Raw genomic sequence first — 27,474 nt, 5'->3', positions numbered from 1 at the left:
AAAATCTAAGAATCAAAAGATAATTAGAATATCATCCTAGGATTGGGACAATCATGAATGAGGTACAACTATCTCAATTTTTTTTTCTGAAACACAATAAAACATGCAACACATAAATAAATATGCAAGACATATCTTAAAATAAACTAACTAAAAAAATTAACTAACAAAATTCTAAGCCACTCCCCCAAACTTGGAATAAACATTGTCCTCAATGTGATAAAAGAAAAAGGATAAGAATACTCCCCTAACTCTGAAGCTACAGTCTATATGTCCTCCACATCGTCACCACCCATCATCTACTCTCAGCAACGAAGCATTCATCAATTATAGATGCAGCAAACAAAAAGTCCATGAATCCATTATATGGGTAACAAGAAATTGGCACTAATCTTCAAAATTTTCGACACTCTAAGCATTAATCATGAAGAAGTATGAAAAACCCATTAACAAACATGCACAATGGAATCATTCAAGTAGCAAAGATTATAAAATTTTCCATTAACACCAACCTCATCCTTTCTCTACACAAAATAATTGAAAACAAAGTGTTTGGAGGAGTACTTACCTTAAGAGTGCAGGATTTCAAATGAAAAATAAAAAAATAAAAACAAAATCCAAGTAGAAAGAAAATGCAAAAAGCTAAAGTGAAAAAGAGAAAACAGAAGAAGGCAAGAGATTGGCAGAAGGAGGAAGAATGGGAGTGGGGATGGTGGTTGAAAAAGAAGAAGAATGAATGAAGAAGAAAAAAAAATATGAGAGGGTTTTCAAACGGTTAGGGTTGTGCCCTAACCCAGAGGGCAACAACGTGCAAAATTTTTCACTCGAAGCATTACGCTTCAGGTTTGAGCTCTGTGGCTCTCAAGGTTCAATGCCGAGGCGCTCAACCATTCTGCCAATTTTTGCTTTGTTAGCACTACAACGTTCCCTTTGAGGGTCGCGGTGCTGAAACATTCTGTTTCAGTGACTTTTTTTGCTTCGTCTAGCGATGTGGCTCTCCCTTTGAGGACCATGGTGCTGAAACATTCTGTTTCATGTGCCTTGTTTACTTCTTCTCAAGGCCGTGGCACTCAAAATGAGTGTCGCGACGTTGATTTTTTTTTTTACCAATTATCTGCAAAATGAAACATAAAAAAAATTAATCAATCAAAAGAAATAAATTCTAACTAAACTAAAAAAAATTAAATAAAAGGAAGGCTAAAATAAGTAAAGTTTAGAAACTTGGGCTGCCTCCCAAGAAGCGCTCGTTTATAGTCACTAGCTTGACTAAAGCACCTCCATTTTCAGTTCTTCTTCCTTAAAATATGGTCTGAGGCTCATCTCATTAACCATGATTGTTCCCGTATCCTCACTATAAATCTCAATTATTCTACAAGGATAAGCCTTTATTACTTTGAAAGAACCCTACCATCTTTTTTTGCGTTTCCATGGAAAAAGCTTGAAGTACGATCTAGAAAGCATCATTACTTTTTGTCCAATCTCAAAAGGACAATAAAATCATGGTGGAGGATGCTCCGTTGCTGATTGCTTGGGTCTCACAAGCGGAGGTGGTGGCTTAAACTCAAAGATTGGTGCTTGCTCAATTGTTGGTGGAGAAATAGGTTCACCTTTTCCTTCATCAATTAACTCCACTCTATAGCAACAACTTGTAAAGCTAGGATTTTTATTTGCGTTGAAAATGTTAAACTCAACTTCCTCTTCTCCAAGTTTGAAAGTTATCTTGCCTTCCCTCACATCAATGATTGCGCTTGTAGTGGCCAAGAATGGCCGCCCCAAGATTAAAGGAATTTCTAGATCCTCTTCTATCTCAAGCACAATGAAGTCCATCGGAATGTAGAGATGCCCAACTTTAACCAATACATCGTCAATAATCCCAACAACGTATCTGATTGTTCTATTTGCTAATTGCAAAGAAACTGTGGTAGGTTGTATCTCGTTAAGTCCTAGATTCTTAGCAATTAACAAAGGCATGATTGAAACACCTGCACCCAAATCACATAAAGCTTTAGTAAATTTAAATCTACCAATAGTACAAGGTATAGAAAAACTCCCTGGATCTTTAAGTTTTGATGGAAGCTTGTTTTGAATTATTACACTGCACTCCTCAGTAAGTGCCACTATTTCAAAATCTTCCAGTTTCCTCTTCTTAGTTAAGATGTCTTTTAAGAATTTAACATAACTTGGCATGTTTTCCAAAGCTTCAGCAAAAGAGATGTTTATGTGGACCTTCTTGAAGACATTGAGGAATTTCTCAAACTGTTTATCAATCTTTTGCTTTTTCAACCTTTGTGGGAATGGTGGTGTAAGATAAGTTGCTTGAGAATCCCCTTGATTTTTAGCTTGCCCATTATCTGTCTTTTCCACTTCAACTTCTTTCTCAACAATTGCCTTGTCATCATCTACATGCTCCTTTGAAGATTCAATTGATTTTTCATTCACCCCTCCAACTTCTTTTCCACTCCAAAGTGTAACTGCATTACAATGTTCCCTACCTTTGGGATTTACTTGTGTATCACTTGGTAAGGCACATTGGGGTCTATTGTTCATGAAGTTTGCAAGCTGTCCCATTTGGGTTTCAAGATTTCTTAAGGATGCTCCAAAACTTTGAATTATAGCATCATTCTGTGATATATATTGCAAGAGAAGTTCTTCAACTTGGAACTTCTTTCCAAGAACTGGTGGTCTAACTTGTTGTTGAAAACCAGGAGGCATGATAGGTTTAGGGTTGAAAGGCCCTGCATTGTTGTTTCATGAAAAGTTGGGGTGGTTTCTCCAACCAGGATTATAAGTATTGGAGTATGGGTTATTCTGTTGTCTATTGAAGTTCCCCAAAAACTGGACTGATTCAAAATTGCATGGACATTGATCATATGAATGGCCATCTCCACACATCTCATAAAGTACTAATGAATTTTGAACTACATGAACTCCCAATGTGTCAATCTTCTTAGACAGTGCAACCATTTGCACAACTAAGTTGCCAATTGCATCAATTTCATAGGCTCCAATAACTTTTCTCGAACTCGACCTTTTTGAAGGCCATTGATAATTATTTAAAGCCATCTCTTCCAACAAATTATAAGCATTTGCAGCATTCTTACTCATCAATGCCCCACCAACAGCAACATCAATTGTGGTTTTAATTGATCCAGCCAACCCATTGTAGAATGTTTGAACTTGCAACCAATCAGGAATCCCATGATGTGGATATTTTCGTAGTAGTTCTTTAAATCTCCCCCAAGCTTCATACAAGGACTCACCATTAAATTGTGTGAATGAGGTGATTTCGTTCCTCAGCTTTGTAGTCTTTGTAGGTGAAAAGAACTTTGCGAGAAACTTTTGAGATAAGTCCTCCCATGTAGTGATAGACCCATTAGGTAGTGAATTAAGCCAGCTTTTTGCTTTATCCCTCATAGAGAACGGAAACAGTCTCAATCTAATAGCATCGTCAATTACACCATTGTATTTAAAGGTATCACAAATCTCCAGGAAATTTACCAAATGAGAATTAGAATCATCGTTGGGTAACCCACCGAACTGGACCGAACACTAGATCATCCGAATGTAAGCTAGTTTAATTTCAAAATTATTCATATTGATGGAAGATCTCATAATACTTTGGTGCAAACCTTGCAACAGAGAAACAACATAATCTCGTAGTGCTCTATTTGTTTCAGGAACCAGATTAATGGCATTATTGCCATTATTAATGTTATCCTCGGCCATTGTCTAATTTAAAGCTGCAACTTGCGAATTCTCCCTTCGACATCTTCTGAAAGTTCTTTCTATCTTAGGATCAAAAGGAACAAGATTCAAGTTGTCTCTTCTTTGCATACAATGACCAAAGATATCTGCAAGAAAACATTATCAAAATTAAAACAAGAAAAATAAAATTTGAAGTAAGACTAAATTGCTTGGTATTAGTATTAGTAATAAATCTAGAAACAATTCCTCAGCAATGGCGCCAAAAACTTGTCAGTTAAAATCCTACTACACAAGTATACGTATCAAATAGATAGTATATTAGCAAGCAGAGTATCGATCCCACAGGGAATTGATCTAAAACTTTACTAAGTACAAAAATTAGAACAATTTAATCTTATCCAAACAATCAAAATTAATTAATTAACTAAAACTAATTAAACAAAATTTATAATAAAAAGAAAAATCAAAGCAAAAATATAATTAGATAAAAATCAAATCAAACAAGTATAGGATTACAATATCCCTCACACTTCATCTAAATCTTACCTCTCTTTCTTAACCTATTTCAATGGGTTGAATTGCTAACTTCGAGTCCTCAATTATTTATAAGGGTCTTCCGACTCATCTTATAAAAATATCTATTTTAACTAAAACACTATATTCCTATGTGAATTGAAATTAAAATAGACTCATTAAGTTCAGGCTCTAATCTGGCTACATATGGCCTATAGGTATATCCATATCCTATACGCAAATCAATTAGTATGATCATATGCTATCCCAATTTTAGACTACTTTAAACTCCCTTTCCCAAGTTTGTTTAGGTTCCTAGATCAATTTAATTGGTGGCCAAGCAATTAAAAGCATTAAGAACAAATTGGAATAAACAATTCGAAACCCATTAAAGATAAGTAAGAAAAAAATTAAAAATTTAGACTACATGTGAGTTCAATTGCAATCCAAGAAAAAGAAAATTAGCCACTCATGATTGCAAAAATAAATAACATTATAATAAATTCAACCATTGAAAGTAACAAGAAAATTAAAAGCCAAGGAAGAAAATAAAATAATAATTGTCGTCTTGATCTCCAAGTTTCAGCCTCAACTTCTAGCTTCTTGAATCTCTCAAAAGTTTCTTTAATGTTGTTAAACATATCCTATTTATACTAATAAACTTAATCTAAAGTTCCTTAAGTTGACCTAGGCTTTAATTGGGCTTAAAAGTGTAATAAGAGGCCCAAAAATCAATTATCAGTCTTTACAAATTTCTATTCCAGGCACAGTACGTCCAGCCATTTTTCGATGCGATTTTCTCTATCTTCAATGTAGAACTGGGCAAAGTGATCTGCATGAAAGTTGTAGCTCTATCTCTTATCTTTTCAATGGTCTAAGAATTGCATCATTTTGAGTTCTTTATCTTGAGACATGGCCAAAATACTGAAGCATATGCAAGCAGATTCTTAGTCTTTCAATACTTTACTTTCCAAAATTAAGCCCAATCACTTTTAATCCTACAAAAAATATAAAAACTAATAAATAATAACCAAATTAAAAGGAATAACATAAAATTAAAATATCTCACTTAAAAATAAACTAATTATAAAAACAACTAAAAAAAAGAAAATTATAATTGAAAATCAAGGACTTAGCTAATATTTAATAACAAAATCAGAATAAAATAATTCTATAAAATAGAATTATCATCACCCACCTTATCTTCCTTTTGCAGATAAGTAACCAGCTCAAGTATATTGCTTAGCACATCAAGACTTGCTACAACGTAGGTAATGGCATCTCTTAGACTTCCACTCCGAGTCACTCTGCTACATAGGGGTCAAGCTGTGTAAAAGTGTTAGACTTATAAAAATTATTAGTCTATGGAAAATGTATTTGCTAAAACTTTAAGATTTTGTAACGAATACCACGTGTGATGTTGAAATTTCTTTGGAGTTTATTAAGTCTAGTTATTGGTATCTAGATGTTACTTCTTAAATACAGTTGTTTATTTGGTTTAAGTAAACAATAGTATTAATATTGCCAGTTGATTTTAATTATCCAGAAGCTCAACTAAGGCTTGTTCGGAATTTGTCAAGTTCACTTGCAAGTCTCAAACGTAGGTTACAATAGGAGAGAAGGTTATTATAGGTTTGGAGGCGACCAGATGCCTAAACAAGGTGTTTTTGGGTATGCCATGAAGCATGAAAAGGTGAATGAGTGGTCAAGAAAGGATTCATCACCTCAAGTGATATGAGGGGATGTATCTCAATTATTCTCAATTCTTGGTTAACTTGTATAAAGTCTTTGGCCAAAGCATGATGAATTTGAAGAAAGTTAGTTTCCTAAATTCATAAGGTTAGTCATGAATTATGAGAACTAACATGAAATGTTATAAGTAGGCACTGAGTCATGCTTTTATGACATATTCGAAATATTTAATAAAAGGACCGTATTGCACTAAGAGGCTTATCATTGAAGGGCTTTGTCAAATTCTTTAATTGACTCTCTAACATTTGAGTGGTCATGATGTATTGCTAGATGCCACTCATGATTTATAAATATAAATTAATTATCAAATTGATATTTGATTAGAATTCATATTTATTGCCAAAATGTTAAAAGCCTAATGGGTCAAAAATATTAAATGACATGACTGGGATTAAATAAGGATAATTAATTAAACTGGACTTAATTATAATAGACCAAAATGAAGTGAGAAATTAATTAAGTTCACATAGACTTAATTAAATTTAAATACAACTGTTGTATTTAAGGTTGGCTATATAAATATATTATATTAGCAAACAAAAACTCTAAGCCTCTAACTACTTCTCAACCGTTTCATAAAATAAGAAAAGAAAAATAGTTTTCTTTGTCTGACAAAAATAAGATTCAAGAAGAATTTTTGGCCTTTTTTTTTTAGAAACAAACCTTGCTAGCACAAGTAAAAATTCTACCTTTGAGAAGGTCATATTCGGTCACTATGTTGATTACTATTAAAGGCCAAACACTTGGATGACTAAAGATTTGACAATCTTAAAGGTGAAGAAGCAAAGATTTTGATTTAATTGGCTCTTGATTTCAATATCTAGAGCAAGGTATGTAACTCCTAAACTTATGGGTGTTCATAATTAATTTGAAAGTTACATGAAAAACACAAATATTGATCTTGTAGGATTCGGTTGTTTCTTTGATTAAATGATAATTTATTTTTTCGCTGAGCTATATTTTTAATTTCTTAATTATTTTCATGTTTGAGCATGAGGTCGAATCCCAGAAGAGGTATCAGAGCCTTTGTTTGATGTTTTTCATGTAATTTGCATGCTTGATTCTTGGTGATAATCAATAGAATTGATTTGCGTGTTGATTTGGTATATATCAATTTTAAAGGCTTTCTTTAAAATATGTTTTTCTATTTTAATTCAAATCTATACAGCATGTAATTAATTCATTAAAACATGTTTTAAAAGGTTTAAAATCATGTTTAGTTGAAGAATTAAGAATGGATTAAAAGGCTTGTGAAGCCAAGTTAAAATCGAATAATTTTGAGGTGTTTTGGGGACTAATTTGTCGATTATTTTTTTACAAACATTAGGTAAGTGTTATGAGCAGTTTTTAATTGTTAAAATTAGCTTTATCAAATTAAATTACTGCATGTTTTAGCTAAACTTGATTTAGTATGAAAAAAGTTCATAAAAATCATGTTTTCTAGTTTCAAAACAACAAAGATTCAATGCAGAAAATTTTGGGTAGCTATGATCGGTTTTGGTGGCTTAATTCTTCATGAATTTTGTGTTTAATTGTTAAACACACTTGCTGAAAATTTTCAGCAGCTTTTTCATGAGTTTGACCCATGATTTATAGTGTTTTAAGAGCACTTAAATACCATCTATTTTAATTTTGGGTGATTCAAAAAAAATAGGAAATTGTTTCCTACTTTAAAAGCAATTCCTAAAATTAAGGATAGAATTTTAATTTTGAGTGATTCATAAAAAATAGGAAATTGTTTCCTACTTTAAAAGAAATTCCTAAAATTAAAGATAGTATTTTAATTTGTGAAATTCCTAGGAAATAGTTTCCTACTTTAGAAGAAATTCCTAAAGTTATATGATAACATTGAACTTCCCTTAAAATTTTGGTTTGACTAGAAGTTTCCAAAATTTGTTAAGTCACCTTTTAGATAACTTGAACAAGATGCAATATAGGAAACTAATCCATGTTCTAAATGTTAGAAATTAAAATGTTCTCTTAGAAATATTTTAGGAAGTTTACCTAAAATAAAGAGATTTCAAAAATTAAAAGGAGTTTTAATTATGAAAAGAATTATAATGGAGAGTCTTAAAAAGGAAAGTTTTATTTCAATGAATTTTATTTAAGCAAAAGGAGTAAAATGTTTACCTTAAGTGTTTTGAAAATGGGAATTTCTTAAACACTAATTTGAAATAAAACAATACCAAATAATTTGAGTCTAGCACTTTAAGTGAATTAATTGATGCTTTTCTCAAATAACACATAAGATCACCAAGTGATATCGAGTTTGCATTTATTTCTATGCTTTTGATTGTGATTATAAAGCATGAGGATAATTATGAACTTAGACTTTAGAAGATTAGTTCATGGATGGTTAAATTTATTTCTCATGGTATTTATTTTAAAATAGGGTCTGCGCACTCTACCTTATCCCTATTTTCTCTAGGTTGTAAAATTATTTTCTCACCTAACTCCCCTTGAATGTAACTTGACGTTTCTTGATTATAAAATGTAATTAGTTACATCAACATGTAAAACTAGGGTTAGATAGAAAAATTTTGTAATTTGAAGATGGAGATCCAAAAACGCCATGGAGATTCAAGGAGATTACAAGCAAAGCTTGAAGACGATGTTTGTGTAAATCCCTTAGGAATTTGACCAACTGATTTCCTTAATGACTCGAAGAAATTAGAATTAGTAAAGTCCATAATCATCCTAGTAGTTGGCATGAGATAGATATTTTTTTTTTTAGTATATATATACGATATATGTGAAATGCGATAAATGCTATGCATGTCGACAATGCCAAATCAATGAGACCTTAATTAATGAATTAATAAATAAAATCCCTCATTAAAATATTGAGTTAAATGGTTACCTTCCACCATATAACAAAATAACCAGGATGCTCTTTTAATTGGAGGCTTATTAAGTCACTCAAGGCCAAACTTTTACACAAGTACATTTGAGTTGTTGGTTGGTCTTACTCAACTAGTACCATGTTGTTCGAATGTGTCACACATGATCGCATAGATTTAGAGGCATAGTTAGAGAAAATGCATATGATACATTTAAACAATGAATTGTCACCTAATTGATCTAGGAGTTGTATAAGATACAATTGGTAAGCTAAGTTATCTACCTAATTAGTTTCATTATGGCTTGTTGAGTCACTCAAGGTCATGGTGGGATGAAAAAGGTCCTAGTTCAATAAAAAGTTTAAAGGTTAAATTTCTCAAAATAATAAAGGAGGGCTATTGTTTTGATAAAATATTGAGAATAATCATATAAGATTCTAAAACCTTGTCTTTATGAATATATAATTTGCATTAATGACTAATAATCATATATGTAGATTTATATAGGATATAAATCCATCATGGTGAATAGTTTGTCACTTAGAAGCATACTTGATGCAAATAAGTTGACAGGCCTAAATTCATTGACTGTGTCACAACCCAAATCTGGGACCATGACAGGCACGAGGGCATAATGGGCTCAGCCCACTAAGCCCAAGAAAGCCTATTTATATAATCTTGTACATTAATCCATGTCTTTAAACTCCAAAATTTGTAATGTTCAAATATAATTCCTTTGAAAACTATTCAGAAAACCCAATTATGTATTCATAGTGGCATCATTAACCATAATATACATATATAGCTTGACAAATGAGTCTTAGTATTTCACATCCAATATTCATATACACATAATTAGACCTTGATTGTCAACGGAGTGACTCTGGGTACGATTGCCAACATTTAGTGTCACGGTAAACCTACTAGAGCAGTGGATAGGGAGGAGCACCTCGTCCTAAGATCTAGTCACCTTCAACTCAGAAAACCTAAAACATGAAGTTTAAAAACATGAGTATAAACCCAATGAGTGAACATTAGAAAGGAACAAGCAATGTTAAGGAATGTTTAGAAATCATGATGCACTTAAGTTAAAAAACAATGCAATTTAGTTTAAGCTCTTGTTAAAACACCTCATTTCAAACTTGATTAATTAATCCCTTGATGTTGAAAATCCATGATCAACCGTGATGTTAAAGAAGTAGAAAATATGGCAGAAACCAAGCAAGGTAGCAAGCTTGATAAGAGGTTTCTCGCTACAGCGAGAATGATTCACGCTGCAGTGAGAAACAAAACCGTGGCCAACCTCTCAAAGTTGAGAGTTTCTGGCTCCAGCGAGAATCAGAACAACCAAGGAAGAGTTTCTTTTCATAACAAAAAAAGGCCATTTGCTGCAATACAATTCAATTTGAAAATACTTAGCAAAATTTCAAGGTTCAACATGCAAGATTCCACATACATTACAACCACATACTATATTCATAACTTTCTCTTGCACATGCATATATGCATATATAAACACGAATACCACCACCTCACTCAGCCAATGTGCATTCCCCCCACGCACAAGGCAATATCATCATGTGCACTCCCTACTCGCACATTTCTATATCATTATGTGCACTCCCTACTCGCACACTTCAATATCATCACACGCACTCCCGCCCACATCGTTACTGGCATGTGCTTTCCCTCCTCGCACACGCACGGTTATATTTATTACACAATATTACCTATCAAAGCACAACACACATATATATGTATATCAATATAATAAAGGAGTACGTGGACTCATCGCAGTCACATTTTCACAACACAAAAATTTCATCAAGAGCTTGTTCCTGTATACATTTTAAAGAAAAAGACAATTAAAACTTTTCAAGTAAATCATTCAAACACATGTGCATATACCCCAAAGCATTTTAATGCAAGTTCACTCACCTGACAAAACTAACACCAACAAGGTTCTAATCCAGGTAGTCCCGAAATACCATTAAAACCTATATTTATCAATAAACTATAACAACCTCAATTAAGTCATAAATTTAAATCTAATAATTCTAATAAATTTACATTCAGCAATCTACCCTTTAACCTAACATTTAACCTAAATTTCTAGTCTAATTCTCAAACCCATCATGTCAACTCTTTCCAATGTAAAGATTCTTTACCGTGGTGAGCTTGGAGGCATGAAAATCAACAAAAAACCTAATATTTTCAAAAACAATAATTTGAAGAAATTAGGAAATAAAATCTGAAAATATAACCATAAATTCAAAATTTTCAAAAGTTGGAAATATATACCTTTTAGCCTTGAAGTAGAAATAGAAAATAAAGGAAACAAAGAGAGATTTTTCTTTCTCTCTCCTAGGGTGTAGAAGTGTTAGAAATTGGAGTTAGAAGCTACAGGTTTGATGCCTAAGAAGTTTGGAGAAGAAAGGAGTAAGAAAAGAAAGGAAATGAGAAGAAACAAAGAAAATCACATGTAAAAATTTAATTTTCATGAACTTGAAATGAAAATGGCATTGGAAGCTTCAAGAAGAAGAAGAAAAATATCTTGTTGGGAGAAGATAAGAATCAGTTATAGCTAAAAAAAGAAAGGAGTCAAAGCTTCTTTTGGAAGCTTTGACCAAGCTTTATAAAAGATTATTGTTTTGCCCTCTAAGTTTCTTCCCTTTTTAATTTAGTCCTCCCAACACTCATTTAACTCCAATTTCTTTCTATTATCTTCTTTTACATATGTACAAACGAAATATAAAGTTTGTACTCCAATGTGGTGTCACCATAATATTTAAATATATACTTACCCACTCGTGCATTATCTAATAAACGCACGTGGGTCCCACGAGTGTCGTTTTTCTTCGAAATTCTTTCTTATTTCTCCTCCCCCACTTGGATTGACCATATACTCCTCCTTCATGAAAAATTTCAGCATCGAATAAAATATTAATATTTTAATATTATTTTATTTCAAAATTTTTCACTTGTCTCCTTAGTACCCAAAATACCTTATTATGCCTCAATTCACCTTCAAATCACTTTTTATTTTGCAAATTCTTCCCTGATAAAAATGTTATTATTTTATTGTTATTTCTTTACGCGCGAAATATATTTCTCCAAAGTATTCCTTTCACCTTTTATCACTTTTAAACTTTATAATTAACCTCAATTGGCATCCGATAAATTTTATTAGCCACCATATCAAAGTACAGGGTATTACAGACTGGTTTCGTAATATCAAGATTGTCTTGAAACAAGAGAAAAATGCTTATGCCTTAGATGGTCCTGTTCCCAAGGAACCTAGCGATGATGCTACGAATGAGGAAAATAAGGCCTATAGAGTTTATATGGATTATCTTGATCAAGCCACATGTGTGATGTTGGCTAGTATGGCTCTAGATCTTCCAAAGCAACATGAAGCTATAAATGCCTTGGATATTATCCTAAACCTTAGAGAAATGTTCGATAAGGAAAGTCGCATAAAGAGATTCAACGTTTCAAGGGAATTGTTCTGATGTAAGATGTTTGAAGGAAGCCCAATAAGGCCTCATCTGCTTAAGATGATAGGATATATTACTCGACTTAAGCAGTTGGGTTGGGTTATGGATCATGATTTGCATATAGACCTTATACTTTCTTCACTACTAGAGAGCTATTCACAGTTTGTGTTGCACTTCAACATGAACAAGATTAAGGTAACCCTTTCGGGCTTATTGAATATGCTCACACAGGCTGAGAACACCATTATGAAGGATAAGCCTCTAATTCATCTTGTCTCTTCTAAGAAAAATTAAAATAAAAAAAAATTTTAAGAAAGATAAGGGTGAAAAAGCATCAACTTTGAAAGGTATGAAGCCTACTAGAGGAGTGAAGAAGGACAAGGATAATGACAAATGCCATTTCTGTGGCAAACTAGGGCATTGAAGGCACAATTGCAAGGATTATCTTGAATCCATTAGAGAAAATAAACAAAAGGAAGCTTCCACATCAGGTAGGAATCATATGATAATTTATTTTTCACTACTTGGTATATGATACCTTACTCTTTTTAATGATTTTAATATGTATGACATATTGAACGAACTAATGACAAGGAGCAGTGAAGAATAGAATCATGTAGGGGACAACCTTAATTGATGGTGATCAAGCTTGCCGACCTAGACTAGATTGTGGAACAATAAATAATTTTAGAAAATTGAATGTTTTAATTGCATGATTGCCAAGATGAGATGTTTTGGTTTTGGGCCTTAGGCTAAATTTTTTTTTTTTTGTTTAGGAAATATAGATTTATATTTTGCTAGCATAAGATTCTTAGCTTATATATATTTATATATTTACATTACATCTCATTTTATCTTGGAATTGTTCTAAATTATTTATCCTTAAGTATAAACTTGCGTATATGATAATCAACACTAAGTCATAATGATAAGATCATTGAGAGATTTTTTTCTTTTGATTATAAATCAAAAAGGAAATTAATAAGTTGGCTTAGATAAATTGAGTCAAAACTCAATGAATTCATAATAGGATTATGAACATATTTAGTCATGTAATAGTATGTGGGAGGATGGAATATGCATGTGACAATATTATTACATGCAAAAGATGGCATATAAAGGTGTAATCTTAATGGGGAACATGTGAGACCCCCACTATGTGACAAATAAAAAAGGAAGGAGACAAATGCAAAAGATGAAATATGCATGTGATTTTACTAGTTAAAGAAAGCATAGAGAATTTTTGCATGGAGGACACTTGGTGGCTTGGACTAAAAGAAAGGAAATATATATGCATGTAATATTATTGGCTAAATGGGGGGCCAAATGAGAAATATTGTGGAAGGATGCATGTAAAGTCATTAGAGAAAAGTAAGGTGGATGAAATGGAAATGCATTAAGAATGCATGAATATAGATTATAGAATGGATGGATAATAGAAGTAGATATTCAACCAATTAAAAGAGATGGAAATTGGATGCATGAAATCTTATAGGTAGGCAAGGTGGCCAAATAGAGCAAAAAGGCAAATGTGTGCTTGCAATTTGATTGGCTAAGTGGGTGGCCAAATAAATAGCAAAATTTCAAAGGGAAAAAAGAAGTGAGAATTGGCCTTGGAAAGCTTGTGAGAACCAGCCATAGTGAGAGAATAGAAAAAGAGCTTGGTTCTTGAAAGGTTTCACCCTAGGAGAAAAGAAAATAGAGGAAGAAAGAAAAAAAGTGGGGAAGGCTCGGGGTTTGTGAGGGTTCAAAAAAACCGTGGGTTCATTGCTTTTCATTATTGAGTTAAGTTTAGCATTTGATCAGCCAAAAAGGAATCTTCAACATGCAAGAGAGGAACTGTGGAGCTTGAGGAAAGAGGAAAGCTTGGTTCCAAAGTTTTAAGAGAAACAAGGGTAAGCATTGTGGTTTTGGTTTGATTATGTTTTGACAATCGGTTGGTAACCATAAGAAATGTATTTTGGCAGCAAAAAAAAGCTTGATTGGAGAGGATTTAGTGACATTTAGGCCATCAATTTCTTGGATGCATGATGGATTCAAAGTGAAAGAGAAAAGGTAAGCATGGTATTGTGTTTTAAGGCCCACGATTGGTAAAGTTGTTAAGAAAATAATTTATGAATAACGTTGGTAGCTTGGTGATGGAAACATGGAATAATATTGGAGTGCATACGAAGCTCAAGCAACCTCAAAGGTAAAAATGTATAATGCTTTAAGTATGGTTAGAAGATTTTGAGAAAATGGCTATTGTTGTGTTAATTAAATATTTGAAAGACACATTGTAAAGAATGATGATTGTTGGAAAGATCTAAAAATGCATGAGCTAGTTAGAAATGTTAAGGTTGCTTGCTATGTTGTTTGAAAGAGATAAGGATGAATAATGTGGATGGAAGTTTGGGAAACAAAGCATTGAAAGTTAGATAAACAAATTATCCATGTAAGCTTGGAAATAATTGAGTGAAATTAGATTGATTGTTGCTGCCATATATGTGTTTAGTGCTATGAAAATATAAGATGGACTTGATGAATGTTGCTTGAAAAGGTTAAAATGGGCACTTAATGTTATAATAAGTTGCCGATACATGTAATATAGAGAATTATGCATGTAAAGGATCTGAATTCCTTTAGTAAAAAATATGTCAATATGCATATGAATATGCAAAGGCTAATTGAGAAAGAATGATGATTTTAGCATGATTTGAGTTATTACTATGATTATTAATGTTTAAATAAGAAAGAGGATGGAATGGGATATAAAAGCACAAAGCTAAATGTGGGCAACAAGTGTGGGATAGAATGAATTGTAATGTTACTAAAAGTATTTTGAATTTAATTGCTACCAGGAAATTAACAAGTAAAGGATAGTTGTGCTCCTTGTAATCGATCAAATAAATCATCTTTGGTATATCTTCATTTCGGATCCTCAACTGATGGTACCCAGATCGTAGATCTATCTTAGAGAAACATTGTGCTCCTTGTAATTGATCAAATAAATCATCTATTCTGGGAAAGGGGTACTTATTCTTCACCGTTACCTTATTAAGTTGTCGGTAATCGATGCACAATCTTAGTGACGGGTAAGTGTATTGGGAAATTTATGTAAGCTGTTTTTACTATGCAAGCTGGACAAATAAATAAAAGCCACATTATACTATCGAAATTTTATTAAAATTGGTGGGTTGGTCACTACAGTGACGGGTTTTCATGGACTGCCTATTAGAGGGGCACGATAAACCCGGTTATATAGTTACTCCGGTAGTAGAGGCGAGGAGGGTAACTCCCGGGGTAGTATTAGAGCTCACTTCACGTCGAACCCCCACGTGAATGTGTAACTCGACCAACGCCAAAGAACGGCTTGTTTTAAAAATAAAAATGTGTTTCACATGTAATGTTATAACAACCTTGGCGGACTCGGTTAGATGTCTCGACCAAGGTATCCCCGAGGATTAGTTTTGGCTTGAGCCTTGTTTTTAATAAAAGACATAAGTCATAACAACTGTTTTGGTAAATTACAAATATTTTATGGTTTAAGAAATAAATTGAAAACATTATGAAATGGTTCGTAATTTGTTGTTTAAACTTGCCTCCATTTTACTCGCCTTTAGATATTTATGATAATGTCTGTTTACTCATTGGGATTGCAAAATCTCACCCACCTCCTTTCCAAACATTTCAGGTTTGTGGTAGCTTGTAGATACCCTATTTTGTCGAGGATTCCAGTTGACATCTCTACCACACAGACAGTAGGCTTCTAGTACCAACACTGGGTGTATTTTGGGTCACTTGTCATTGTAACCATTATTGTACATTATAACTTAGTAAATTTTTGTATGTATGAATTTATTTTACTTACACATTACAAAAGATTTCTTACACGTGTTTCTATAAATATTATTTTATATAAAAATACTATATTTTAATCAATATTTTGAATAGTGATATTTGTCTATAAATCCTTTTAAAAAAAATTCTTTGAATTTATTTGAGCCGAAAACGACCGGTAATTATTTTAAATGGAATGTTTAACAACGATTGCTCACAGGAAAGGAAAGAAACTGATATGTAAGCCTTGCGGGTTTCTTGTTGGCATTCCGGGTAATAAGTGTCAATCGGGACGTCGCGGCGGTTGTCATGGGCCCGAGGGAGGTTCCGGGTTGTGACAGCTTGACTGATTGGACACTAGAACATCTCGAGGCTTTACAAATTTTCTCCATCTTATCCAAGAAAATCTAGGGTTTCTCTGATGCATCAGACCCTGAAAATGACGGAGGTTTAAGCTTGAGAAAATTAGGAAGAGAAATCTCTAAATGACCCCTCTTGGCCTCATGATGTTGGCGTTCGGTGTGCCTTTGGGAACTAAGAGATTGTTGTACTGTAGGTCTCCCCTCCACTATCCTCTATATATCGTCCATACGGGCTGCCATCATCTCTATAACCCGATTAACTCCCTGCAGACCTGCAGCCAAGTCGTAGATGGTGATGCCCCTAGTTGGTTGTCTATCCGCATCACCTGAAGACTGTCCTTCCTCTCGTCTACTCACAAGCGCATCAGCCCTCACCAGCCTAGTGGCCCCCCCACATCTACCTCGCCCCCTAACGATGGATGCTTGTGGCCTATCTGTCATCTCATTAGAAGCATCTTACTCCCTCATCCGTCTTGAGGCAGCTCTTGTCTTAGGTGGCATTCCTACTTAGACAAGAGTAAACACCTGTTATTAAGTACAATTTGCAATTATAATCCTATCTAAGGAAAAAGATGGTTTCTAAGATAGGGAATCTATGCGGTCCCTGGGTTGTAAAATGTGTCGCGGTTCACACTTCACAATCGAAGTTTCCACATAAAGACCCCATACTCCGTTGGACCAACAAAAGGATATCTGAGGACCTAAACAACCTAGGGCTTTGATACCAAGTCAGTCACGACCCAATTTTCGAGCCATGACAGACACATGGGCCCAATGGACGTAGCCCACTAAGCCCAAGCAAACGATAAGGAAAATTAAAGAAATCATGATGCATTTATTTTCAAAAACAATGCAATTTAGTTTAGTTCTTATTAAATCCCCTCATTAAACCCTTAATGAGTTAATCACTTGACGAAAAGGTCCATGCACAACAAAGGATTTGAAGAGTGAAAACTTTAATAGTATTCAAGCAAGTCAAGTCAAGAAAAACTACGGGTCCTCACTGTAGCGAAAATTCATTCTCGCTGCAGTAGCTCAAATTGTCAACTAGCCGAGGGTTTCTCAAACCCTCTCATTTCAAACTTAATTAAATAAATTCCTTGATGTTGGAAGTCCATGCTCAACCATGATGTTAAAAAAATGGAAAATCTGGCAAAAACCAACAAGGTAGCATGCTGGATAGAAAGCTTCTCGCTGCAGCGAGATTCAAGCAGCCAAAACAGAAAGTTTCTCGTTGCAGCAAAAATACATTCTCGCTGCAACGAGAATCAAGCCAATGTAACCCTCCAAACCCGAGAGTTTTTCGTTGCAGAAAGAAACAAGACACCAACAACAAATTTTCATTCTCTCAAGGAAAGGCCATTTAGCTGCAAAGACAAAATCAACTTGAACATGCTTGGAAATTCCCAAGGTTTAACATGCAAGATTCACATGTATTACAACCATATACCAGACTCATGAACTTTCTATAACACACATATTTTTCTATATATATATATACACACATCATCATGTATACCATCCCACCACCATCAGCTCATGTGCACTCCCCACTCGCACATAGCTGGGTCATCATCAGCTCATGTGCACTCCCACACGCACATAGCTGGGTCATCATCAGCTCATGTGCACTCCCACACGCACATAGCTAAGTCATCATCAGCTCATGTGCACCCACACACACACATAGCTGGGTCATCATTATCATATAAAAAAAAAGAACATCCAATGCATATTATACATATCAACATATTGTGATAACACATGAACCATTATATGGCACACTTTCACAAGATAGAAACATTCACCAAAGGCTTGTTCCCTAGGTAGATTTTTTAAGGAAAAGTTGGATAAAATCATTCAAATGTTTTGTGCAAATACATTCACATTCCCAAAACAATTTTCAAATGCAAGTTCACTCACCGGTATTCATTAAATCTTTACTCAACTCCAACTTCCTCTAATGGTCCAAATGGGGCGGTGGGGCTTCGTTGGAACCTATCATCACATTGGCATCACAATTAACTCAATTCATACAACTATAAATTCTAAAAGCTATCTCCTAACTAGCATCCAATTGCCATTAAATAGCTATCTATTTTCACTATCCTAATCACTCTAAAATGAATGATTAATCTCAACTATAAAACACTCACAAGTCTAGTCACTAGCCATTCTCAACACTTAAAAACCAACTCTAATTTACTACTAACCTTGGTAGCTTTGTAAACTTGAAATTCTTTCCAATAATTTTCTAAGCTATTATAAAAGCTCTCTCTTTCTCTCTCTAAACACCTAGCTAGTGACAGAAAGTATGGAAGTAAGATTTTTTTCAAGGGTTTTAAAGTGAGAGAGTGAAAGAGCACAAAGGTTCTATGAAAGGGTGCACAAAAGCATAAAAAGTGGAGCTACCTTAAGAGAGTTATGGAAGCTTGAAGAGAACTCCCATGGAAGAAGAAGAAACATGAGAGGGAAGAAGGAAGAAGAAGAAGAAGAAGAAGCTGTTGGAAATGTGAGAAGAAGCTGCTGGAAGATGATATTTATAGCTCAAGCTTATCTAACTCCACTTAAATTACGAAAATGCCCTTAGCAAGTTAACTTATTCTTCTCCAATCCTTTGGGCAATCTTTTTACTCTTTGACACTGAGGCCAGGTCCACAATGGTCTAAAAATACTCAGATTTACGAAAACTTAAAATTTTGACAACTACCGAGACATCCCAATTGACACTCATTATCCGGAATGCCAATCGAAACCCCGCAAGGCTAACGAATCAGTTTCTTGCCTTTCCTTTGAGCAGTTGTTGTTAAATATCGAGTTTTAAGAAAATATAAACTATTTTAGATTGAAAACAATCAAAATAAAATTTTCGCCACATAGGGGTATTTTGGTCATTTTTACCAAAAAATTTTGAAACCTGATAAAAATACAACGTATGGTAGAAAATATCCACTGTCGATTTCAAATAAATTTTTGTAATCTAAATCATCCATTTAGAGTGAAAAGTTGGCTAACTAGACTAAATAAAAATATTTGATAATATATTTCATTTTCTTATAAAACATTTTTTATAGAACTATACATAAATAATTTTTGTAGCGTGAGAACAAAATAAATTCATACATACTATAATTTACAAAGTTATAATGTACAATAATAATTACAATGACAAGTGGCCCACAACTACACCAAGTGTTGGTGATAGTAACCTACTGTCTGTGAGATAGAGATGTCAACTGGAATCCTCGACAAAATAAGGTATCTACAAGCTACCACAGGCCTGAAATGTTTGGAAATGAGGTGGGTGAGATTTTGCAATCCCAATGAGTAAACAGACATTATCATAAATATCTAAAGGCGAGAAAAATGAAGGCAAGTTTAAACAACAAATCACAAACCATTTCATAAGGTTTTCAATTTCTTTCTTAAACCATAAAATATTTGTAATTTACCAAAACAGTTTTCAAGGCTTATAACCTTTACTAAAAACATGGCTCAAGCCAAAATCTAGTCCTCGGGGATACCTTCTAGTAGACATGTAACCTGAACAACCCTAATGTAATAACCTTCTAGTAGACATGACCGATATCAAATTGGTTGGAGCATTGCTTCTATCCCCCTGAATACAAAATGGTGGCTCATCTGAGAAATCAAATCTAACCAATTTATGGTAACAGTCCACACTAGCATGGCAAGGTGATAGCCAATCCATCCCCAAGATCACGTCAAAATCTAAGGTGTCTAACACCACTAAATTCACCAAAGTATCATTGTCCTTGACTCGAACTACACAGGACTCATATTCCCATTCGGCCACAAATACCTCATTTAAAGGAGTAGACACCACTAATTGTTCTTCTCTCTTAACACGATCTTTACCCAAACGAGATGCAAAACATGGAGAAATAAAAGAGTGGGTAGCACCAGGATCAAACAATACCCGAGCATTCATATTACAAACTGAGAGAATACCTGATACCACTGCGTTGGATGTCTGAGCCTTCAGTGGTGTTAAAGCAAACACCCTTGCTTGATCCCTACCGACGGAACTCTGACGTCCAGACCTAAAAGCCTGCCTTAAGAGGAAGTAATAGCACCTCTCCCTCTTGATTCACTAACCTTCCGATCAGATGAGGCACTTACTGAAGGAGCGAAAGAAGCTGGCTGGGTGGCGCCACGAGCAGAACCTTACGATTGATGAGCCATTGGGCAATTCCTCTTAATATGTCCAGGTTGACCACATAAGAAACAAGCTCCCATAGCACGGAGGCATCTTCCCCTATGCCGTCCCCCACAAGTATCGCAACGACGGATAACTTGATTTCCCAGCCTAGAGTCTTACTGCTTTCCCCCACTAAAAGTTTTCTGCCCTGATCTAATGCTGGCACTAGTCAAGTCACTCCCTTATTGGGGTAATCGTGAGTTCCTCTGTGGGCCCTGACAGCTAGAAGACGAAACACCACTATTGAAGTCTCTACGACCTTGATAGCCCTTTGTCTTGGCCTCTTTGCTCTATCCCTTGTAGCCCTACTCTCACTAGTCCTCATCTCAATCCGCTGAGTGCAATCCACTGTTGTGGAGTAGGTATTGAAATCTCAGGATGCCATAGCCCTAAACAATGGCTCCACTAGCCCATCCATAAACCTTTGAATCTTCATTTCCTCAGTGGAAACTAAATAAGGCGCATACCAAGACAACTGTGTGAATTTTATGTCATAATCAGACATCATCATGCTCAAGGTCTGTACCAAAGCCTCAAACTCCCTGGCTCTAGCATTTCGTATACTGAATGATAAAAATCAATCTAAAAAGGTTGTACTTAACTCACTCCAAGTCAATGGTGCTGCATCCGTTGGTCTGCCTCTATATAAGGAATTATACCACTCTTGCGCCACATCCTCTAATCGAAAGGCGGGTATCTTGTGTAAAACCCGACCCTATAAACACATGTCATGACATAATGCACTAAGTAGCATGTTATTACGCTAGGAAAGTCCTACGAATAGACGAAACCCGGTATTGTACCTAACGGTACACTTGAGTTGATTTAACCTCGAACTAGTTCAAATAGGAATCGTAGGATGAAATTTAATATTTTACAGTCCAGGAATGACTAAAAATGATTGTTCGGAGTTCAAGGGTTCATTAGGGGTAAAATTGAAAATTTTGATGTTTAGGGGTAAAATCGTCATTTTGCCACCTACGATAATAATTTGATAATGGAGTGAAATTTTTGACCAAGATTAACTATTTGGAGTATAATTTAATGATAGAAAATGAAAAAGTTTAATTCTGGTGATTTCTGGAGTGTACGGGCAAAATCGTAATTTTGCCACCCGCGAATAAAATTTGAGATTTTGAGAGAATTTAGATCAAATTTGACAAATTGGAGAATGGTATGAGTATAAGGGATGAAAAATATGTCTATGGGCAATTTTTTAATTTTTTGGGCAAAAATGTAATTTTTCACTTTTACGGGGGCAAAAGTGTAAATTTTAAAAATTACTCCACCGAGACTTCGGATAAGTCTGAGAATTTTATCTAAGCTATGGATATGTGGGACAAGTGTATGGTGAAAATTTGGAAACAAATGGATGAAATTTTAAAAATGGGCCAATGGGAAAGTGACACGTGGCATTTTTTAATGAAATAATATTATTTTAATGAAAAGTCAGCCCATTTAAACCCCATTTTAAGTGCTGGCCGGCCATAGGAAGAACAAGAGAGGAAATAGAGAGGAAAGGAAGAAAAAAAGAAAAACCAAAGAGAAACAAGAAAATTCAAAGGGAAATTCGCGTTTTTCGCTCGTTTACGAGTCTAACGGTAAGATTTTTCGATTTTAGCTTGATTTCTACCTTTCCTATGCCTTTATTTCCATTTAGCATGCTTGAGGAGAGAGATCAAAAAGTGATATCAAGGGCTGGATGAAATTCTAGGGGAGAGAAATTGAAATTTTTAGGTTTTGATTTTTAGTTAAATTGATAGTTTTAGTTAGTTAAATGTGTTTAGAAATTAAATTGGGCAAGAAATCATTAAATTTTCACAATACCCACCCTTGACTGAATCTGCAATGAGGTACAATGATGAATTCAATAAATTTTTGTAATGTGTCTAGGAGGAGAGCCTTCCGATAATGGCAAGGAAATCATACCCCGATGAGTAGTTATCAGGGCACCTAGAAAGCTTTTAGTTTGTACAAATGATGAGTAAACTTATTATTATTGTAAATTATCTAGAGTTTATTTTTAAATGCTCTTTATGTATTTTATGAAATGAAAACAAGATTAAAACGGGATTTTTGATGTTTTACAAATAAATGTGACAAATAAAGATATATTGGGTTGATTATGAAATTGAGTAATTGGAGGCTATTAACTGTTTTGAAAATTATATATTTTCCTATGAATGGCTTATGAGATATGAGTATATGTGGCTATATTTTGTAAGTGTATTGGGAAATTTATGTAAGCTGTTTTTACTATGCAAGCTGGACAAATAAATAAAAGCCACATTATACTATCGAAATTTTATTAAAATTGGTGGGTTGGTCACTACAGTGACGGGTTTTCATGGACTGCCTATTAGAGGGGCACGATAAACCCGGTTATATAGTTACTCCGGTAGTAGAGGCGAGGAGGGTAACTCCCGGGGTAGTATTAGAGCTCACTTCACGTCGAACCCCCACGTGAATGTGTAACTCGACCAACGCCAAAGAACGGCTTGTTTTAAAAATAAAAATGTGTTTCACATGTAATGTTATAATAACCTTGGCGGACTCGGTTAGATGTCTCGACCAAGGTATCCCCGAGGATTAGTTTTGGCTTGAGCCTTGTTTTTAATAAAAGACATAAGTCATAACAACTGTTTTGGTAAATTACAAATATTTTATGGTTTAAGAAATAAATTGAAAACATTATGAAATGGTTCGTAATTTGTTGTTTAAACTTGCCTCCATTTTACTCGCCTTTAGATATTTATGATAATGTCTGTTTACTCATTGGGATTGCAAAATCTCACCCACCTCCTTTCCAAACATTTCAGGTTTGTGGTAGCTTGTAGATACCCTATTTTGTCGAGGATTCCAGTTGACATCTCTACCACACAGACAGTAGGCTTCTAGCACCAACACTGGGTGTATTTTGGGTCACTTGTCATTGTAACCATTATTGTACATTATAACTTAGTAAATTTTTGTATGTATGAATTTATTTTACTTACACATTACAAAAGATTTCTTACACGTGTTTCTATAAATATTATTTTATATAAAAATACTATATTTTAATCAATATTTTGAATAGTGATATTTGTCTATAAATCCTTTTAAAAAAAATTCTTTGAATTTATTTGAGCCGAAAACGACCGGTAATTATTTTAAATGGAATGTTTAACAACGATTGCTCACAGGAAAGGAAAGAAACTGATATGTAAGCCTTGCGGGTTTCTTGTTGGCATTCCGGGTAATAAGTGTCAATCGGGACGTCGCGGCGGTTGTCATGGGCCCGAGGGAGGTTCCGGGTTGTGACAGCTTGACTGATTGGACACTAGAACATCTCGAGGCTTTACAAATTTTCTCCATCTTATCCAAGAAAATCTAGGGTTTCTCTGATGCATCAGACCCTGAAAATGACGGAGGTTTAAGCTTGAGAAAATTAGGAAGAGAAATCTCTAAATGACCCCTCTTGGCCTCATGATGTTGGCGTTCGGTGTGCCTTTGGGAACTAAGAGATTGTTGTACTGTAGGTCTCCCCTCCACTATCCTCTATATATCGTCCATACGGGCTGCCATCATCTCTATAACCCGATTAACTCCCTGCAGACCTGCAGCCAAGTCGTAGATGGTGATGCCCCTAGTTGGTTGTCTATCCGCATCACCTGAAGACTGTCCTTCCTCTCGTCTACTCACAAGCGCATCAGCCCTCACCAGCCTAGTGGCCCCCCCACATCTACCTCGCCCCCTAACGATGGATGCTTGTGGCCTATCTGTCATCTCATTAGAAGCATCTTACTCCCTCATCCGTCTTGAGGCAGCTCTTGTCTTAGGTGGCATTCCTACTTAGACAAGAGCAAACACCTGTTATTAAGTACAATTTGCAATTATAATCCTATCTAAGGAAAAAGATGGTTTCTAAGATAGGGAATCTATGCGGTCCCTGGGTTGTAAAATGTGTCGCGGTTCACACTTCACAATCGAAGTTTCCACATAAAGACCCCATACTCCGTTGGACCAACAAAAGGATATCTGAGGACCTAAACAACCTAGGGCTTTGATACCAAGTCAGTCACGACCCAATTTTCGAGCCATGACAGACACATGGGCCCAATGGACGTAGCCCACTAAGCCCAAGCAAACGATAAGGAAAATTTAAAGAAATCATGATGCATTTATTTTCAAAAACAATGCAATTTAGTTTAGTTCTTATTAAATCCCCTCATTAAACCCTTAATGAGTTAATCACTTGACGAAAAGGTCCATGCACAACAAAGGATTTGAAGAGTGAAAACTTTAATAGTATTCAAGCAAGTCAAGTCAAGAAAAACGACGGGTCCTCACTGTAGCGAAAATTCATTCTCGCTGCAGTAGCTCAAATTGTCAACTAGCCGAGGGTTTCTCAAACCCTCTCATTTCAAACTTAATTAAATAAATTCCTTGATGTTGGAAGTCCATGCTCAACCATGATGTTAAAAAAATGGAAAATCTGGCAAAAACCAACAAGGTAGCATGCTGGATAGAAAGCTTCTCGCTGCAGCGAGATTCAAGCAGCCAAAACAGAAAGTTTCTCGTTGCAGCAAAAATACATTCTCGCTGCAACGAGAATCAAGCCAATGTAACCCTCCAAACCCGAGAGTTTTTCGTTGCAGAAAGAAACAAGACACCAACAACAAATTTTCATTCTCTCAAGGAAAGGCCATTTAGCTGCAAAGACAAAATCAACTTGAACATGCTTGGAAATTCCCAAGGTTTAACATGCAAGATTCACATGTATTACAACCATATACCAGACTCATGAACTTTCTATAACACACATATTTTTCTATATATATATATACACACATCATCATGTATACCATCCCACCACCATCAGCTCATGTGCACTCCCCACTCGCACATAGCTGGGTCATCATCAGCTCATGTGCACTCCCACACGCACATAGCTGGGTCATCATCAGCTCATGTGCACTCCCACACGCACATAGCTAAGTCATCATCAGCTCATGTGCACCCACACACACACATAGCTGGGTCATCATTATCATATAAAAAAAAAGAACATCCAATGCATATTATACATATCAACATATTGTGATAACACATGAACCATTATATGGCACACTTTCACAAGATAGAAACATTCACCAAAGGCTTGTTCCCTAGGTAGATTTTTTAAGGAAAAGTTGGATAAAATCATTCAAATGTTTTGTGCAAATACATTCACATTCCCAAAACAATTTTCAAATGCAAGTTCACTCACCGGTATTCATTAAATCTTTACTCAACTCCAACTTCCTCTAATGGTCCAAATGGGGCGGTGGGGCTTCGTTGGAACCTATCATCACATTGGCATCACAATTAACTCAATTCATACAACTATAAATTCTAAAAGCTATCTCCTAACTAGCATCCAATTGCCATTAAATAGCTATCTATTTTCACTATCCTAATCACTCTAAAATGAATGATTAATCTCAACTATAAAACACTCACAAGTCTAGTCACTAGCCATTCTCAACACTTAAAAACCAACTCTAATTTACTACTAACCTTGGTAGCTTTGTAAACTTGAAATTCTTTCCAATAATTTTCTAAGCTATTATAAAAGCTCTCTCTTTCTCTCTCTAAACACCTAGCTAGTGACAGAAAGTATGGAAGTAAGATTTTTTTCAAGGGTTTTAAAGTGAGAGAGTGAAAGAGCACAAAGGTTCTATGAAAGGGTGCACAAAAGCATAAAAAGTGGAGCTACCTTAAGAGAGTTATGGAAGCTTGAAGAGAACTCCCATGGAAGAAGAAGAAACATGAGAGGGAAGAAGGAAGAAGAAGAAGAAGAAGAAGCTGTTGGAAATGTGAGAAGAAGCTGCTGGAAGATGATATTTATAGCTCAAGCTTATCTAACTCCACTTAAATTACGAAAATGCCCTTAGCAAGTTAACTTATTCTTCTCCAATCCTTTGGGCAATCTTTTTACTCTTTGACACTGAGGCCAGGTCCACAATGGTCTAAAAATACTCAGATTTACGAAAACTTAAAATTTTGACAACTACCGAGACATCCCGATTGACACTCATTATCCGGAATGCCAATCGAAACCCCGCAAGGCTAACGAATCAGTTTCTTGCCTTTCCTTTGAGCAGTTGTTGTTAAATATCGAGTTTTAAGAAAATATAAACTATTTTAGATTGAAAACAATCAAAATAAAATTTTCGCCACATAGGGGTATTTTGGTCATTTTTACCAAAAAATTTTGAAACCTGATAAAAATACAACGTATGGTAGAAAATATCCACTGTCGATTTCAAATAAATTTTTGTAATCTAAATCATCCATTTAGAGTGAAAAGTTGGCTAACTAGACTAAATAAAAATATTTGATAATATATTTCATTTTCTTATAAAACATTTTTTATAGAACTATACATAAATAATTTTTGTAGCGTGAGAACAAAATAAATTCATACATACTATAATTTACAAAGTTATAATGTACAATAATAATTACAATGACAAGTGGCCCACAACTACACCAAGTGTTGGTGATAGTAACCTACTGTCTGTGAGATAGAGATGTCAACTGGAATCCTCGACAAAATAAGGTATCTACAAGCTACCACAGGCCTGAAATGTTTGGAAATGAGGTGGGTGAGATTTTGCAATCCCAATGAGTAAACAGACATTATCATAAATATCTAAAGGCGAGAAAAATGAAGGCAAGTTTAAACAACAAATCACAAACCATTTCATAAGGTTTTCAATTTCTTTCTTAAACCATAA

General features: G+C 34.7%; 1 protein-coding gene and 1 non-coding gene across 2 annotated transcripts; one reads left to right on the top strand and one right to left on the bottom strand.

Annotated features, from left to right (window-relative positions):
• Positions 1-1,497: 1,497 nt before the first annotated feature.
• On the bottom strand, positions 1,498-2,712 carry LOC108661568 (uncharacterized). The gene has a single exon (XM_018119001.1). The coding sequence runs from the start codon at positions 2,710-2,712 to the stop codon at positions 1,498-1,500; it is 1,215 nt and encodes a 404-aa protein (XP_017974490.1).
• A 481-nt stretch (positions 2,713-3,193) lies between these two features.
• Positions 3,194-3,300, top strand: LOC148763141 (small nucleolar RNA R71). Its single transcript, XR_016026107.1, has one exon. It is a non-coding gene; the product is annotated as a small nucleolar RNA R71 (small nucleolar RNA).
• Positions 3,301-27,474: the final 24,174 nt, after the last annotated feature.

Source organism: Theobroma cacao, chromosome 4, assembly GCF_053813885.1.
Source record: "Theobroma cacao isolate CCN51 chromosome 4, ASM5381388v1, whole genome shotgun sequence".
Lineage (NCBI taxonomy): Eukaryota > Viridiplantae > Streptophyta > Magnoliopsida > Malvales > Malvaceae > Theobroma > Theobroma cacao.
The sequence above is the reverse complement of the archived record's forward strand: the minus strand, read 5'-3'. Positions and strand labels throughout refer to the sequence as shown.

What these genes read in the sequence shown, in the direction of transcription:
- LOC108661568 (XM_018119001.1), bottom strand. Translation starts at nt 2,712, where the DNA reads ATGCCTCCTGGTTTTCAACAACAAGTTAGACCACCAGTTCTTGGAAAG.